The sequence below is a fragment of the Cydia strobilella genome, chromosome 18 (assembly GCF_947568885.1).
Source record: "Cydia strobilella chromosome 18, ilCydStro3.1, whole genome shotgun sequence".
Taxonomy (NCBI): Eukaryota; Metazoa; Arthropoda; class Insecta; order Lepidoptera; family Tortricidae; genus Cydia; species Cydia strobilella.
This window is the reverse complement of record NC_086058.1, coordinates 13,425,778-13,440,935: the sequence shown is the minus strand read 5'-3', so window position 1 is coordinate 13,440,935 and position 15,158 is coordinate 13,425,778. Positions and strand designations below refer to the sequence as shown.

The window sequence follows — 15,158 nt, the reverse complement described above, 5'->3', positions numbered from 1 at the left end:
TTATGTACGATTTGTTAAAACAAATTTTACTATCGAGCGCATTTAATTAAATTATGTAACTGTGGTCCCCAAGAGAATTACATAAAAGTTTCAAATATTTTTTCTTAACATTTTCTAAACTATCGAAAAAACACATTCTCAGGGACTATAAGATTTTTGGTTTTTGTAGTAACTGTAGTTGAGTATTCAGTAATGGTGAAACTTCTTTTTTTTTGAAATTTTCTCCTCTTTAATTATATTTTTTTATATTTCTTAAATATTAACTTTTTGAGATATTGATGAATAAATAATATCTTTTGTTTGCCTCTTTTTCTCTATAATTATGAATTTTTTTGTGGGCTAATAAACGCTTCGAATACATTTTTCTATTCATCATTCCGAATCCAATGAGGTCACACGTAAATGTTAATATTTTTTGCTTTTTTATTGTGGGACGTACCACATTACAATCTATAAATTGTATCGGTCCAACCAAACCGGCAATCCAAGGATGTGGGTTCGAGTCCCACGTCGACCAGAGTTGATCCTCGTCGATTTTATCATTTTGATTGACATCTGTATATAACAATTTATATTAGGTATCAGTAATATCAGTATCACATGTGTTTTTAGGAGTAGTATCTGCATTTTTCATCATTTTTAACTTGTCGACTAAGTAGGCATATAACATATACTAATCTATGGTAGGCATTGCGAATTGCGAGATTATTATTTGTTTCTTTGTTTTTACCGTTATCCATTTAAATGTCCTTTGTTTTTATGATTAGGCTAATAGGGCAAAAATGAAAACGATGCTTTTATAAAAAAATGTCCTTTTATTCACAGAATAAATAATTTCACCCACATCATCATGGTCATTATTGCTAAGATCAGAGTATTAACCATTGTAACAAACCACAAAACTAACAGAAGAGTCTATTAAAATGACGTACAATTTCAAACTTTACGTTTGATTTTTCATAACACTATTTTGAAATCATGAATTTCCAACTATACAATTGTAGTGTTTAGAATATTGATTATTTCTTTTGGTTTGGTTCTTTTTAACGTCACTTCAACAGCCTCTATTCTACTTTTGTCTTCAACGATTTCAACATTATTATCAATAGGTATTTTGTGAGCATGAGTGTAAGTAATTGTGAATCATATTGCTTCATATATTTCACAATTACTTTCATTTTCATTTTTGAATTCAATTGATTCTTCGTGTGTTACTATTTCTTTGTATTTAATGTCTTTTGAATCTTTATCTTCAATTGTTTCTACCTATTGTCATGTATGTTTATTATCACCATCTTTGTTTTGTCTACGTATGTTGGTATTCGTTTGTTGTCCTTAGAGTGAGACAGCGTTTTGGTTTGTAGTTGAAACCTTACAGTTAGAGCGAGACAGCGTTATTTAGCCTCTGTAGCCGGCGCTGGCTTGCGCACGCGCGAAGCCCTGCTGCTGCTGGTGACCGTAGGCGGCGCCGGCGCCGTGCTGCTCGGGCTTGTACTGACCTAGAATTTGAAAATGGAATTTTGTTAAAATAAGCTTAACCGAATAAGTCTCACTCGGTTGTATCCTAGCCCTAAGTAGGTAATTGTTTTGCATGTTAGGTTTTATGAAATTTTATGTTTTAGGATTAGGTTTTATGTCTGTTACTAACACATATTTGTATGGGTCGTGCCTGAAATAAATGCATATTTAATTAAATTAAAAAATTTGCCTATTTGGCATGGAACGTTGACTTGAGACAGATTTACAATTGGATAGTATTAACTTGGTAATATTCCAGAGGCTGTGAGTTCAAGTCTCACCCAAGGCAGTCATTTTTCCACTTTTAAATTTATTCTAAGCTTAATTGCATCATTCACAGACGTTTCTGCTTGTTAACAATTAATTAAATAATTTTATTTATTCAGTTTGGCATGGTTTGGCATAGCCTATACAATCTATTAAATGAACAATATTTGTAAATCAGTATTCCAAGACTGGTCACTTTCATTGCGAATAAATTTATCATATGCAAAAATCAAAAAGCTAAGTATAATTTACGAATAATTTTCATAACAAACATCGAAGTTTGTAGAATTAATGTACCGGTTCAACCTCATAGCAATGGCGTAAAGATTTAATATATCTCTAACAAAGTTTCAAAGAAACTCGTACTTTAAGATCATTAGCAATGTCCCAAAAAACTTTAGAACATGATAATGACAACACAGACATGTTTATTTCATGATTTTAAGGTAGCTCATTAACGTCATGTTTTACACCTTTATAATCGTTTACATCTATTAGGACACCTTCACTAACGTATTGTTACTTGTTAGTCACCCGCTCATTATCCTTCACAAATTCCCATCCCACCATTTATACGATCTTCTCGAAATTCCAATTGAACAAGGTAATGTCACCTTTAATTGTATAGCATTAAGGAACGGAGCGCAAATGGACTGTTTCCCAAGATCTAGAGTGAGGGGTCATTGTGAAACATCGAAAGGTCAGTACAACAGGTGTGTTCATAAATTACTCTCCAAATGTCCGGACCGATTGAGTGAACAACATCGAAATCTTTTGCAATCCAGTATAGTATGACTTGGATATCAATAACAATTATAAGTGATCAGAGACCACTATTATGCTGGATTGAAAGATTCGCCTGAATTGTAAGAGAATGGAATTATCTCAGGTAATTTTGCAGCCGTTTTATTAACGTTCTTTGTAGGTTAGATTTTGATACAGGTAATTAGGTTTAAAGGTCGTAATTAGAAAAACGGATTTCAGAATTTTAATGGAAATATGAGCTACCAGTTAAGACCAGGAAATTAAATTTTCGTGTGATATTCTGAACATTTTCTCGTAGTTAAATTGAATAGGCACAAGACATTCGACATTCGTAATGACACATTTCTTAACAGTGAATGTCTGATATGAAAGTATTATTTAATTGTTATGAATATGAATACTTGATTAATGAGCGAGGATAAAATAGTGCACTGTTAGTTAATCTGGATGGCTGAACTTTCCAAGGAGAGGAAAGGGTCTAGTAAATCAAGTAATGGTGACATTCGCATGTCAACTGCAGCTGCATTACTGTTACGACATTACTACGGCGACGTTGAAGGGGCTGCTCTATCTGTCATTACTGCAGCGATTTTATGACGTTAAATCTGTCAATCGTGGAAATTAACATATAAAGCGGAGAGATTAACGCCGTCGCAGTAACATCGCAGTCTTTGTACTGCCTATCCTGTACCATTAATTTATGTTTTGTACAATAAAGAGTTTATAGATACATACATCGCAACTGTTATGTATTGACATCCAAGCATCACCTTTGAGTCAATGTAATGAACGGACGATCATGATTTTTGAGAGCTTCTTAAGGAAGCCAAAAGATCCAGAGATGGGAACTCGGCGCACTCAGCTTTTTTGGTCATGTCATGCAGTTTAAAAAGCATGACCTAGAAAGGCAGATTATCTTGAGTCAAGTGGATGGCAAGCGTGCCCGAGGAAAAGCACCCAGCAGATGGTCTGATGCTGTGAAGAGGGTAGTTGGCGGCAACATGCAGTGCGTGACCCATATGGCTTATGACCGCACAATATGGAGAGCATGACATGGTCGCGATCCTCAGCAATGGGGGACCGAGGAAGAAGAAGATACTCGTACTCACCATCATCGATGATCCCGGCGGCTTCATCGGCAGCGTTCTGTTCCAGAGCCTTCAGGATTTCCTCAGGGACGGGGGGAGCGGTGGGGATGTGGGCGCCCTGGGGCTGGAAGCCTCCCTGGCCGGCGGCGAAGGAGATGGAGTACACCTGACCGTCGTCGCCGGTGTACTGGAAACCACCCTGGGACTCGATACCGTCAGCCTGGAAAGTCAAATAAAAACTTTGTATCATTTGATTCCGTACAAAATTTATAGTTCGACGATCTGATGATCCATTAATTAATTTCTTAATTCTCTCCCATTATCCACCGTATTTTTTATATTTTTAACAAATTTTCCAACGGCACTTACGGTTGTTATACGTAACTCGATATACATGTTATACTAATTAAACCAACCAACCTATAACTGTTAGGTATTTGGGTCAGTTTATTTTTTTAAGAGGATATGTGTACTTGCAAATTTTGGTTTTAATCTATTGAAACAACCAAAAGTATAACTTTAAGCTGCATTAAAAAACTTTTATCATAATGTCCTTGAGTACAACCACGCAAACTTCAATTTCTACGTGACCTTTCCACAACTCAGCCTTTTGACTTCAAATCATAACAGGAAAACATTTAGAATGTGCCCTTGATACTCTAGGATTCTACGTCGAATACGTCGGCGGTCATCCAAAGTTCAGGACCTTCAATAACAGGCTATGCCTTTGTGTCGGCACAATGCAGTTCTCACCTTTGTTAGTATTGTACAAGGAACTTGCAGTTTTACATGCTTTTGTCACTTTGGGAATGATTTTACGATAGCGCTAGTGTCGGAAAAAATGATGTTAGAAAAAGTTTGTGCCTTGATTTAATACCTAACTTTAGACAATGTATTGCAAATCGGTATCGTTAGCAAAATATATAGTTTTGAGCATCTTTATGCGCTATTGTTTCGTGAAGTACATGCACATGTGGCATCATCGGATTGCACATTAGGTAAGTATACTTAAAATGAAGCATCCATGACAGCATACAACTTCCTTGCGCACTTTTAATAATTAATAATTTTAATATAACCGATACCCGCACGCATTTGGTGTTATAATTGAGACATGAAAATTAAATGCAAGCACCGAAATTATTTAAGATGAGGCAAAACAGTTTCATAAAAGGAAGAAAAAACTCAGGAAACACCAAATAGTCATTTGTGCAACAAGAGAGGAAAGTTGTTTTTTTCTTGCGAGTGTTTATCTTGAGTCCCGAGAAAGCGAAAGATTCTATAATTGAATCACGAGCGAAGCGACTGATTCCAAGTTAGAATCTCGAGCGCAGCGAGGGACTCAAAAACACGAGATGTAAAATAACTTTGCTCTCGTGTTGCACATATCATTTTTCATCTCAGTAGTGAGAACATATTAAAGGTTAAAATGTATTTCGAATTACACAGAATAATACAGAGGAAATAAAAACGAATTTGTAATAGAAGAATGAAGTGGTTCATGGCCTTCACTAAATTAAAAAGCTACTTTGTTTCACTGCCTGGGGTGAGGAAAGTCTCACTTTTCTCACTCCAGGGAGTGATGAAAGTAAGCTTGTTCGAGCTGCTGAGGTGAAAAAGAGAATTTTCTGGATAGGTACTTCATTACGTGATGTTTTTTTTACAGAACAATGTACAGTTGTGGCTTGTGGACCACATTTATAGTACTGGGCTATAGTTACTGAAATAGTGTATCAAATCCGGTTCAAATCGACCTACAGCCTACGTGCGATTGCCGTGGAGCGTAAAGGGCAGTGACCAGTGACCATTACAGACACAAAGGTCAATATGGCAGCGCTAGTACAGATTTATTGGTTTGATTAGGACCGCATATCATTTAACTTTAAATGCTAATTGCTTGATGTGATTTTACCAATACCAATCCATGAAATGTCTCTAGTGATTACTTAAACCTTCGAAACGATATTTGAATAAGGAGGTACCGATTTCATGAAACATTACCAACTTCATCGCAGGTACTGATTGACTGATGAAAGATATAGTAATAATAAGAGTAAGTAATTCGAAGTTCACTCTCCTTGAATACAAATGATATATACGATTTCTTAGTATATTTCGTCAAATATGTTAAAATTGTTTATTTTTGGTTAATAAGACAACACAAAGAAGTTATTTTTTTATTTCTCATGCTCTGAAAGAGGGCCATTGTTGTTCTAAAAGGTGTGCAGAAAATGATACGTGTCTGCAAAGATAGATAAAACTCCGTAATAGATGGATACAGTCTAAGGAAAAAAACGTGCCTCGAAAATCACGAAAATTTGATTCTCGATCAGATGGCGCCACTAGTTTTGGCCTACACTCGTATAGAGGGCGTTGACTGTTTCGTTTGTTATTTATAATTTTAACGCATACCAGTGAAAGAACATGGGTCAAAATCATATAAAAATAATTAATGCAAATAAAAAAATCATTTATCCATATTTAAATACACTTTATCGTATTTTTATAAATACTTATTTTTAGTTTTAAAGTGTGTCGACAGATGGCAGTGAATTTACTGGGGTTACTATGACAGTACCGCTCTAGTATAAGTTACTCTATGGTGTCTGCATTACAGCATTTTACGTACGAAGTACGATTTTTTTAATTTTTTTACGATAAGCAATTGAAATTTGAGTTTCAATGGATTTGTTATACAATTTCCATTCAAATATTTCACTCTCCATTCTATAAATAACAATACTTTTGCCTGTTAATTGAAAGTACCCTCAAGAAATACTATAAAAATGTATACTTAGTCATGTTTTTTAAAAATACAAATATACATTTTACTTTTCTCGTATTCGAAATGAAAAGTAGTGTTTAACTGCCTCGGACTATTAGCGCTCTCACTGCGTTCGAGTGCCAAAATACCTCGGCAGAAATGAGTGCCTTTCATCCCTTGGTTAACAATCTACTAAATCCACAGCCTTGTGTCAGGTAATTTTCAAGTTCAAATAGATTTGCACTTTTAATAATTATGTTTGCGTCTCTCTGAGATTGACATTGGAATGTGGTCGGGTGTTGAAATGAACCATTTTGCGGTCAAAAGCAAAGTTTGACCAAAGAACAAATGTACCAAGTTTATATTCTCAAAAGTACATTGTGTATTAAGAGTGGTAAACAAGAATTTACGAACGAGTGAATTGAAGCCCAAAGCCGAAAGCGAAGGCTTAATTAACACGAATTGATAATTCCACCCGTGCACACAGTGTTTTTCATCACACTTGTGAAGAAAAAAAGGCAAATAAATAAAGCATCATTCTGCCCAATTTATTACGTACCTATACATTGTAATTTACGTAAGAAATTGGGCAGAAGTTAGGGCTGTAGGCTTAGGTCGAAATTTAGGATCTACGGACCGCATCACCTACGTGTAATAACACCTTTTACGAGCAAGTGTGATGAAAAACTGTCTTTATTTTTAACGATAAGACAAAAACGCATAATTTGAAATCGTAATCGTAATTTGTGTAGAAATCGAGAAAGTTTAAATTAGTGTAACGCATACCTAATTTGTCTCCATATATTATATTTTATTAGGTATATCCTTCTTTATTATAACCATAGAGTAACTTATACTAGAGCGTTACTGTCATAGTAAATTTTGTAACCCCAGTAAATTCACTGCCATCTGTCGACACACTTTAAAACTAAAAATAAATATTTATAAAAATACGATAAAATGTATTTAAATATGGATAAATGATTTTTTTATTTGCATTAATTATTTTTATATGATTTTGACCCATGTTCTTTCACTGGTATGCGTTAAAATTATAAATAACAAACGAAACAGTCAACGCCCTCTATACGAGTGTAGGCCAAAACTAGTGGCGCCATCTGATCGAGAATCAAATTTTCTTGATTTTCGAGGCACGTTTTTTCCTTAGACTGTATCCATCTATTACGGAGTTATATCTATCTTTGTTATAACCATGAAGTGATAAGATAACATCTCAGCAGTGTTGTAGTGGCTAGTATCATTTTTCATGAACAATATTACTGGTTAGATTAATTGTATACCTAAAACAAAATTATGATTACTTACAAAATAAAACTACTAAAACTAAAGCTTCTTTATATATCTTGTATGTAAATAAATTGATCGTTAAAAAATAACTTCTTTATTATATGATGCGTACGAAGTTATAAAATTAGATCAAAATGCATTAGTACTTACAAGCCTGTATATGTGAAGGTTGATTGCCACTTAAACGATAACTCTTTCAATCAACATCATGTTATTTAATTACCAAAAAGACCGTGTCATTTAATTATAATGTCTCGTATAAGAGATCTAGATTTCAGGTGCATAAATAAGACGCTATACAATCCATTTAAGTATAATTTCATAGCTTTAATTTTTTAGATAAAGATAAGATTGTTTTTTGCGCTTTCTTCTCTACTGCATGAATCGTTTATATTTCACTCTATTGCCAATAGCAAAGATAGATATAACTCCGTAATAGATGGATTCAGTCTAAGGAAAAAACGTGCCTTGAAAATCAAGAAAATTTGATTCTCGTTCAGAGGCCGCTACTAGCTTTGGCCTACTGTCGTATAGATGGCGTTGACAGTTTCGTTTGTTATTTAACAATTTTAACGCATATCAGTGAAAGAACATGGGTCAAAATCATAAAAATAATTAATGCAAATAAAAAAAAATCATTTATCCATATTTAAATACATTTTATCGTATTTTTATAAATCTTCATTTTTAGTTTTAAAGTGTGTCGACAGATGGCAGTGAATTTACTGGGTTTACAAAATTTACTATGAGTACCGCTGTAGTATAAGTTACTCTATGCCAATAGCCAAGTAAAAGTTCCCGTTTAAAAATGGTCCCGCCGGAAGATCAGCGCTGATTTTCGGGTCAGCATTATGCAGAGGCGAGACCATTTTCGTGGTAAACTTCAACTCCTACCTTTGTTTATTGGTTTATTGGAACAGCAAGAACTTTCGAGAATTGTGAATCACAAAATACAAGATTATGATGTACATTTTAGAAAAAGGACTAATTAAATAGTTAATCTATAAAAACAAAGATATGAATATAAATATAAATAAATAAATAAATAAATATTATAGGGACATTCTTACACAAATTGGCTAAGTCCCACGGTAAGCTCAAGAAGGCTTGTGTTGTGGGTACTCAGACAACGATATATATAATACTTATACAAATACTTAAATACATAGAAAACATCCATGACTCAGGAACAAATATCTGCATGTGTTCATCACACAAATAAATGACCTTACCGGGATTCGAACCCAGGACCATCGGCTTCACAGGCAGGGTCACTACCCACTAGGCCAGACCGGTCGTCTATATATACAAATACTCCTACCTATTTTATAAACTCCTATAGTTTTAGTTATAATTTTGTATGTAATTTTAGTTTTAAGTTTATCACAAAAAAAAACACGTAATACCACCTCAACTGACCCAAGTCATTTTATCATGTCCCAAATCCATCATTATCATCTCAATCAACATTAATCCTGCCGAAAGTTTCATCAGTGCCTTACGCAAACTTTAACCCTGTACGGTCATATCATTACGATCTTGCAAACCATCCGACATTTTTTTTGCACCGTATGTCAAGCTTTCACGATTGGCGATTCTTGAATAATGGGCTCATTTGATGGATGATTCGCTGCTTTGCTTTTGATAAGAATCTCAGTACCGTAAAATGGGGTGAGTAGGATCAAAACTGACATTCAAACCTCGATAACATTTTATTTGTACATATTGCAAAATGAATGGTGTATATAATTTTTTTTTTTTTTTATTACAAAAAGGCAAGCACTTGACCGCAATCTCACCTGATGGTAAGTGCCGATGCCGTCTAGGATGGATCATGCTTACCTAAAAGATGTCTATTCACTCTTGATTTAAGTTTTAAGTTAAGTTTTCCGGACGTTTGTATTTTAGTTTTTATTTTATTTTGGGTAGTTACATTTCATAACTTTGACGATAAACAGGAAAAACCGCCTCACCCCGTCGTCCCTCCCCTCGTAATTGGGGTGAGATGGGTTTTCATACAAAGGTAATTTTGGAAGATTGTTGGATCTTTTTTTTTTATTATGAGTATTACTATAGCTCCATTTTAAATTAGAATACATTATTTTTGTAGCAGTAGCCCTAAAAACCCATCTCACCCCCCTTTTAAACCTTCTCTCCCCATTCATAACCCAACTCTCCCCGCGAAACCTACTCACCCCATTTTACGGTAGTTCTTAAATAAGTATACTTGTTACCTATTACGTATACCAGGGAGCGGCCAACTATCAAGATGAAGATCCAAGCGCAATTAGCTATATTGTCAAAAGAAAGTGCAAGTGGAAGTGTGTTATTGTTGTTTAATGTGTCAATAAATCAATAAATATTTATACATAAGTTCTTGAAAGTTGCCAATCGATTCTATTTCCCGTGAGATTAATAATATATTTTGAATAGATAAAGCTGCTATCTAATGTACCCTAGCATTTAACGAGTGTTTAATATAATAGGGATGATGACACATGTTGAATTTTATAACGAAATCTAGTAACATAGATGTCAAATGAGAAATTTATCACAATAATGTAGATATTAAAATAATATATGGAAATAATACAAAAATACAGGACTAGAAAGTTTCGAAATTTAAGTAATTTTTTAACTTCCAAAAAGGAAAAAAGTAAGGGTACTATTCGATTCCTTACATTTTATCTATAAAAAGATTGTATAGCAACTATATACATAAACGCAATATTTCACCGACAAAAAAGCAATTTTCTCGTTTTGTCCATACACTCAAAATGGGCTCTCAGTGAACTTGACGTCACGTTCACTTATGGTTTTGTTAGGAGCGTTTCGCGAGTGAAGTACGACTGTCAGACTTTGACTATCATTTCTGACTTTTGATGGGTCCCATATAGACATTTGATCCTAAAAATAAACCTGATCGATTGATACCATTAATGAAAATGTGTCATCTAGCCTCGTACGTTTGCGCAATAAAAAAATATGTTAAAATTTTACGTTTTTACTCGAATCCTTACTAAGATGGTACAAAAAATTGTGGATTTCACATTTTTGCATGAATAAAAAAAAAAAAAAAAATAAAAAATAAAAAAAAAAAACACTATAAAATATTTTTCATTCATGTATCTTATGTGATATCTTATGGGCTTACCTCATGGCCCTGCTCCTCAGCCTTAATTCCATTCTCTGTCTCGTAGTTGTATCTGAAGTTGCCCTCCTTGACATCGGAGTCCAGGGCCAGGATCCTGGCGTTCCTCTCGAACGAGGCCTGGGGCCGGTTGGACTGCTCGGGGTAGGCTGGGGCAACGCCGGCGGCGGCCACGCCGAGGAGAGCGGAGATCAGGAGCTGGGGGAAAAATGGATCATGATAAGTAATGTAAAAAGCTAGATAGATTGCAGTTACATTAAGGAAGAACTAAGGCAAATTTATCCTTATGATGGTTAGGTTATATAGGTTTATATAATATATTTCCGATTTTGGGAGTAATAGTTCCCTACGAATGAGGGGCATATAGGCAATATCTAAGGTAGTTCAGAGAGGAGTGGGCTATGCAAAATTACTGTAATGGTATTGTTAATCTTCATTAGTACTGTCAGCACCTAATAGTTGGCAATAGCCAAAATGGCCCAATAAAAACGCAACACATCCTTTATTTCATGGGGTGTGTTGCGATATATCTGGCACTAAGATTTTCATGAAATATTTGACTGCCTGTACAAAATAATACTGAGTTTTACCACAGATCATGTATTATCGCTTTAAAATTTAAATGATACTTTTGCAACGTTAAAAAATCCGAATCGATTTATGAATAAAGCCTGACCAGTTATGAATATGATCATTGTCAAGAGGGCGCTGTTATTCTTATGTATAGGGTGACAGTTCAGTTTAGTATGAACAAATTTGTTCCAGTGAAAATCCGCAACATGGCGCGTGATCATAAATATTACTGGTCAGGCTTTAATTTCAAAATATTATACCGGCACCACACCTTAGCCATTAAAATACATCTTACACTATTATTATTAAAGCTTAATCAATTAATAAACCGCACACAGTTGCAAAATGAAATAATGGTCATATAACATATTGCCTAAAGCACGAGCATGACCTGTCATTGCTACATGTCAAGTTTGTTATCTAACAAAGCTAAACCTAATGTAATAATTGACTGAATTAGAAACGGGTATAAGTCCTGTATTATTTATAAGAAACTTATACGTTCATTAGAGTTATTAATTATATAGTTAGGCGGTTATGAACCTATTGTATATGATGAGCTATTGTTCTATTTTGAGCTAGATTTTGTGAGAATGTTACGACGGATTGTAAGGAAGTCTCATTACTGTCAAAATCGACCTTTTTGAATAACGCAATCCTGTAAAAAAAATTTTTGGTTGTTGATTTTTTGTTTATTACTTTAGGAAAAAATTGTTAATAAGTTTTCTTTTACATTTTGGTCTATTTTATAACACAATGAGGATTATTGCTAAGATGCAACGAGATTTATGATTCTGAGTAAAAAAAATCGAATTCATAAGGTTAGTTTTTTCAGATAACATCGAAAATTTTGAAATGGGATAAAGATATATTTTCAATTTTTGTAAAAAAAACATACAAGAATACTTAAAGTGTTAAGAGGAGCCTATATTACCTATCTATGGTATCTATATCACTATAATTATTAGCGGGCGTGGAAGTGTCGCTGGCTAAGTTTGAATTATTTTACATGACGATATAATTATAACTTGTTATGTTTAATTAGATGCAATTAGATTATATCAATGTTTTGTTTCATTATAGTCTTGACAGTTACTTATTAAAGTTCATATAATATAATCACGATGCAATTGTTAATGCAATACGAGTAGGTACTCAAGTGGATATTTGAATAACTAATTATTATGTTTTTTTTTTCTAAATCACTAAAAACAAAACCTATACCTATATAAAAAGATTTTTTTTACAAAACCAATAATTATATATATATTTTTTTATTAATACAAAGTAATATTACTCGTATTATAAACGACGACACAAAAAACTCACCAGTTTCATTTTTACGAGTACGTGTGGTAACCTAGGAGTCGAACCTGCGAATGTACAGTCAACGAGCGCTCCTCCTATATATACTTGAGAGCGGTTGCAAAACGCCTAGATAATAATGTGACTACTTTTCCTAATAAATAAAGTTCGGTTTTTGCGCATGCGTATTGTGATAGCTTTATCGGTCAGAGCTTTGAGCTTTTGGACTTTGAAAATTTAGTATACCTACAGTAAAATGGTTTTTTTTAAGTTATAATCATTGCAATTTGTCATAAACAACATTAAAAATGTATTATTAGTTTTAAATAATAAATAAATAATAATAAATATTTCTGAAGTTATTTCCGTAATATAGTTTTGCAGAAAAACATACGTTGCTATACCAAAATATATATTTGTATTCATGCATGCATATTGCATGATGTGATAGCAGTTTTAGTTATTAAAGTTTTGTGCTTTTTACAAGCTTTTATTTAACTTGCAATGTACCTATGTAAGTATGTATGTAATATGTATGTAACATGTTTGTAAGGGTCAAATCTTGCAAATTAAATTTGACCCACTTCCCAGTTTCCGATGAGGCTGAAAATTTGCATACATGTGTAAGTCGGATGACAATGCAATATTATAGCATCGAGCTGATCTGATGATGGAGACAGGAGGTGGCCATAGGAATTCTGTGATGAAACAACGCAAACTAATTGTGTTTGGGGTTTTTAGAATTGTCTCGGTGAGTATTCGTTGCTTGTCGAAAGAAAAGTACAGTCAGCGATAAAAGCTTGTACCAAAAAATAAATTTTTGCCTAGAACTTATGTAGGTTTAGTTCAGTCGTATTTCGAAGTGAATGAAATACACAAATTTTTATTACAATTACAGCGCTTACAGCTTTTCGGGTCATTAGAGCTTTTAACTTTCGTGTTACTGGTGTGATAATGATAATTTAATATTCGCTGTCTTTGAAATAAATCGTTAATCATGTAGAATTATGTAACTGCTGAGTAATAGATAATTAGGGTTTAAACAATTAGTACAATAACGCACGGAGTTGTAGGAGGTCCTATATACCTATATAGCGATCGTTTTAGGGTTCCGTACCCAAAGGGTAAATACTAAATACGGGACCCTATTACTAAGACTCCACTGTCCGTCTGTCTGTCACCAGGCTGTATCTCATGAAACTTGAAATTTTCACAGATGATGTATTTCTGTAGCCGCTATATATAACAACAAATACTTAAAAAGTACGGAACCCTCGGTGGGCAAGTCCGACTCGCACTTGTCCGTTTTTATTTAATTCTAAATTGTTGTAATGGTTTAGTTATCTGTAAGAATTCCTCTTGAGTCCCGATGTCGTTTTAAAAGAACAAAATCAAATCGAATTTTAAACTATAAGGAAATAGAAGAAGGTTCCGAATTCAAAATGCAAAAATGACTCTGGGACTGAGGAGGTTTTTATATGCCAGGCATTTGGCAGGAGCAAAGCCTAAATCGATCGATAGAAGCCCTTGTGACAGTTCAGTATAGTATGAAAAAATTAGTTCCAGTGAAATTCCGCAACATGGCGCGTGATCATATATTCCTGGTCAGGCTTTACATCGATCGGATGCTGAGGGCCTACCGCGAACACCTACCTAAGTTCGCAAATGTCGGGCATCGTTCTCTTTTACTCCAATTAAGGCGTAATTAGAGTGACAGAAAAAGATGCCCGGTATTTGCGAATTTCGGTATTTGTGGTAGGTTTCATTACAATCGAACACGTAGTTTTATAATGAGTACGAAACTCCGTTTGTATGGGAAGGTAGAATTCGGCCGAGCTTGCTAGGGACTCTTAAGGAAAGAAGTGGGCGTACTCACAGTCAAAGGCTGTATTATAAATTATGGGTCTGCCTTAGATTTAATTTCATAACGAATATAATTGCTCCATTTCGGTGATGTATCAATCCGACCCTGACGTTTGACCCGGCCTTATTACAAATGTCAGCACATCATATTAATATCAACAGTAATGTCTAACCAAACTACTTTCTAATTTACTTATCACACAAGCTTACTTCCTTTTGTTATACGACCACGGTGGCAAATACGCGGTGCAAATAAGCGCTCAGTCTGTTGCTATAAATGATAGAGCAAGCGTGAATCGCAAATTAAGGTAAAAATGTTTTCATATCGTATGTCTGCCCAGTTATCCCACTCTTCTCTACAGATCGCATTTGTTTACCTATTCTCGTGAAATTTTGAGAGCTGGTTAGATAATTTAAAGGACTTTTTTGTCAATTCAGAACTTTTTAAAATGGCAGAACCATGAAGTTCGCAAGTTTTACAACTCACAAAACCACTACCGGGCAACTATTATGATCATTAGTTGTAATATTGAAGCATTCCAGGGACTGTCCCGTA

The 15,158-nt window shown here is 34.3% G+C and overlaps 1 protein-coding gene across 1 annotated transcript; it reads right to left on the bottom strand.

Annotated features, from left to right (window-relative positions):
- Window positions 1-802: 802 nt before the first annotated feature.
- LOC134749577 (cuticle protein 3-like) lies at window positions 803-12,834 on the bottom strand. Its single transcript, XM_063684576.1, has 4 exons — window positions 12,764-12,834; window positions 10,865-11,059; window positions 3,660-3,858; window positions 803-1,499 (listed from the first exon to the last, which is right to left on the bottom strand). Exons 1-4 carry the CDS (start codon window positions 12,770-12,772, stop codon window positions 1,399-1,401), a joined length of 504 nt encoding a protein of 167 aa, XP_063540646.1. The 5' UTR covers window positions 12,773-12,834; the 3' UTR covers window positions 803-1,398.
- Window positions 12,835-15,158: the final 2,324 nt, after the last annotated feature.

What these genes read in the sequence shown, in the direction of transcription:
- LOC134749577 (XM_063684576.1), bottom strand. An exon ending in CTGAGGAGCAGGGCCATGAG is followed by an intron (nt 3,859 to 10,864) that starts GTAAGCCCATAA and finishes TTGACTTTCCAG; the next exon opens with GCTGACGGTATCGAGTCCCA. An exon ending in CGCCGGGATCATCGATGATG is followed by an intron (nt 1,500 to 3,659) that starts GTGAGTACGAGT and finishes TTCAAATTCTAG; the next exon opens with GTCAGTACAAGCCCGAGCAG.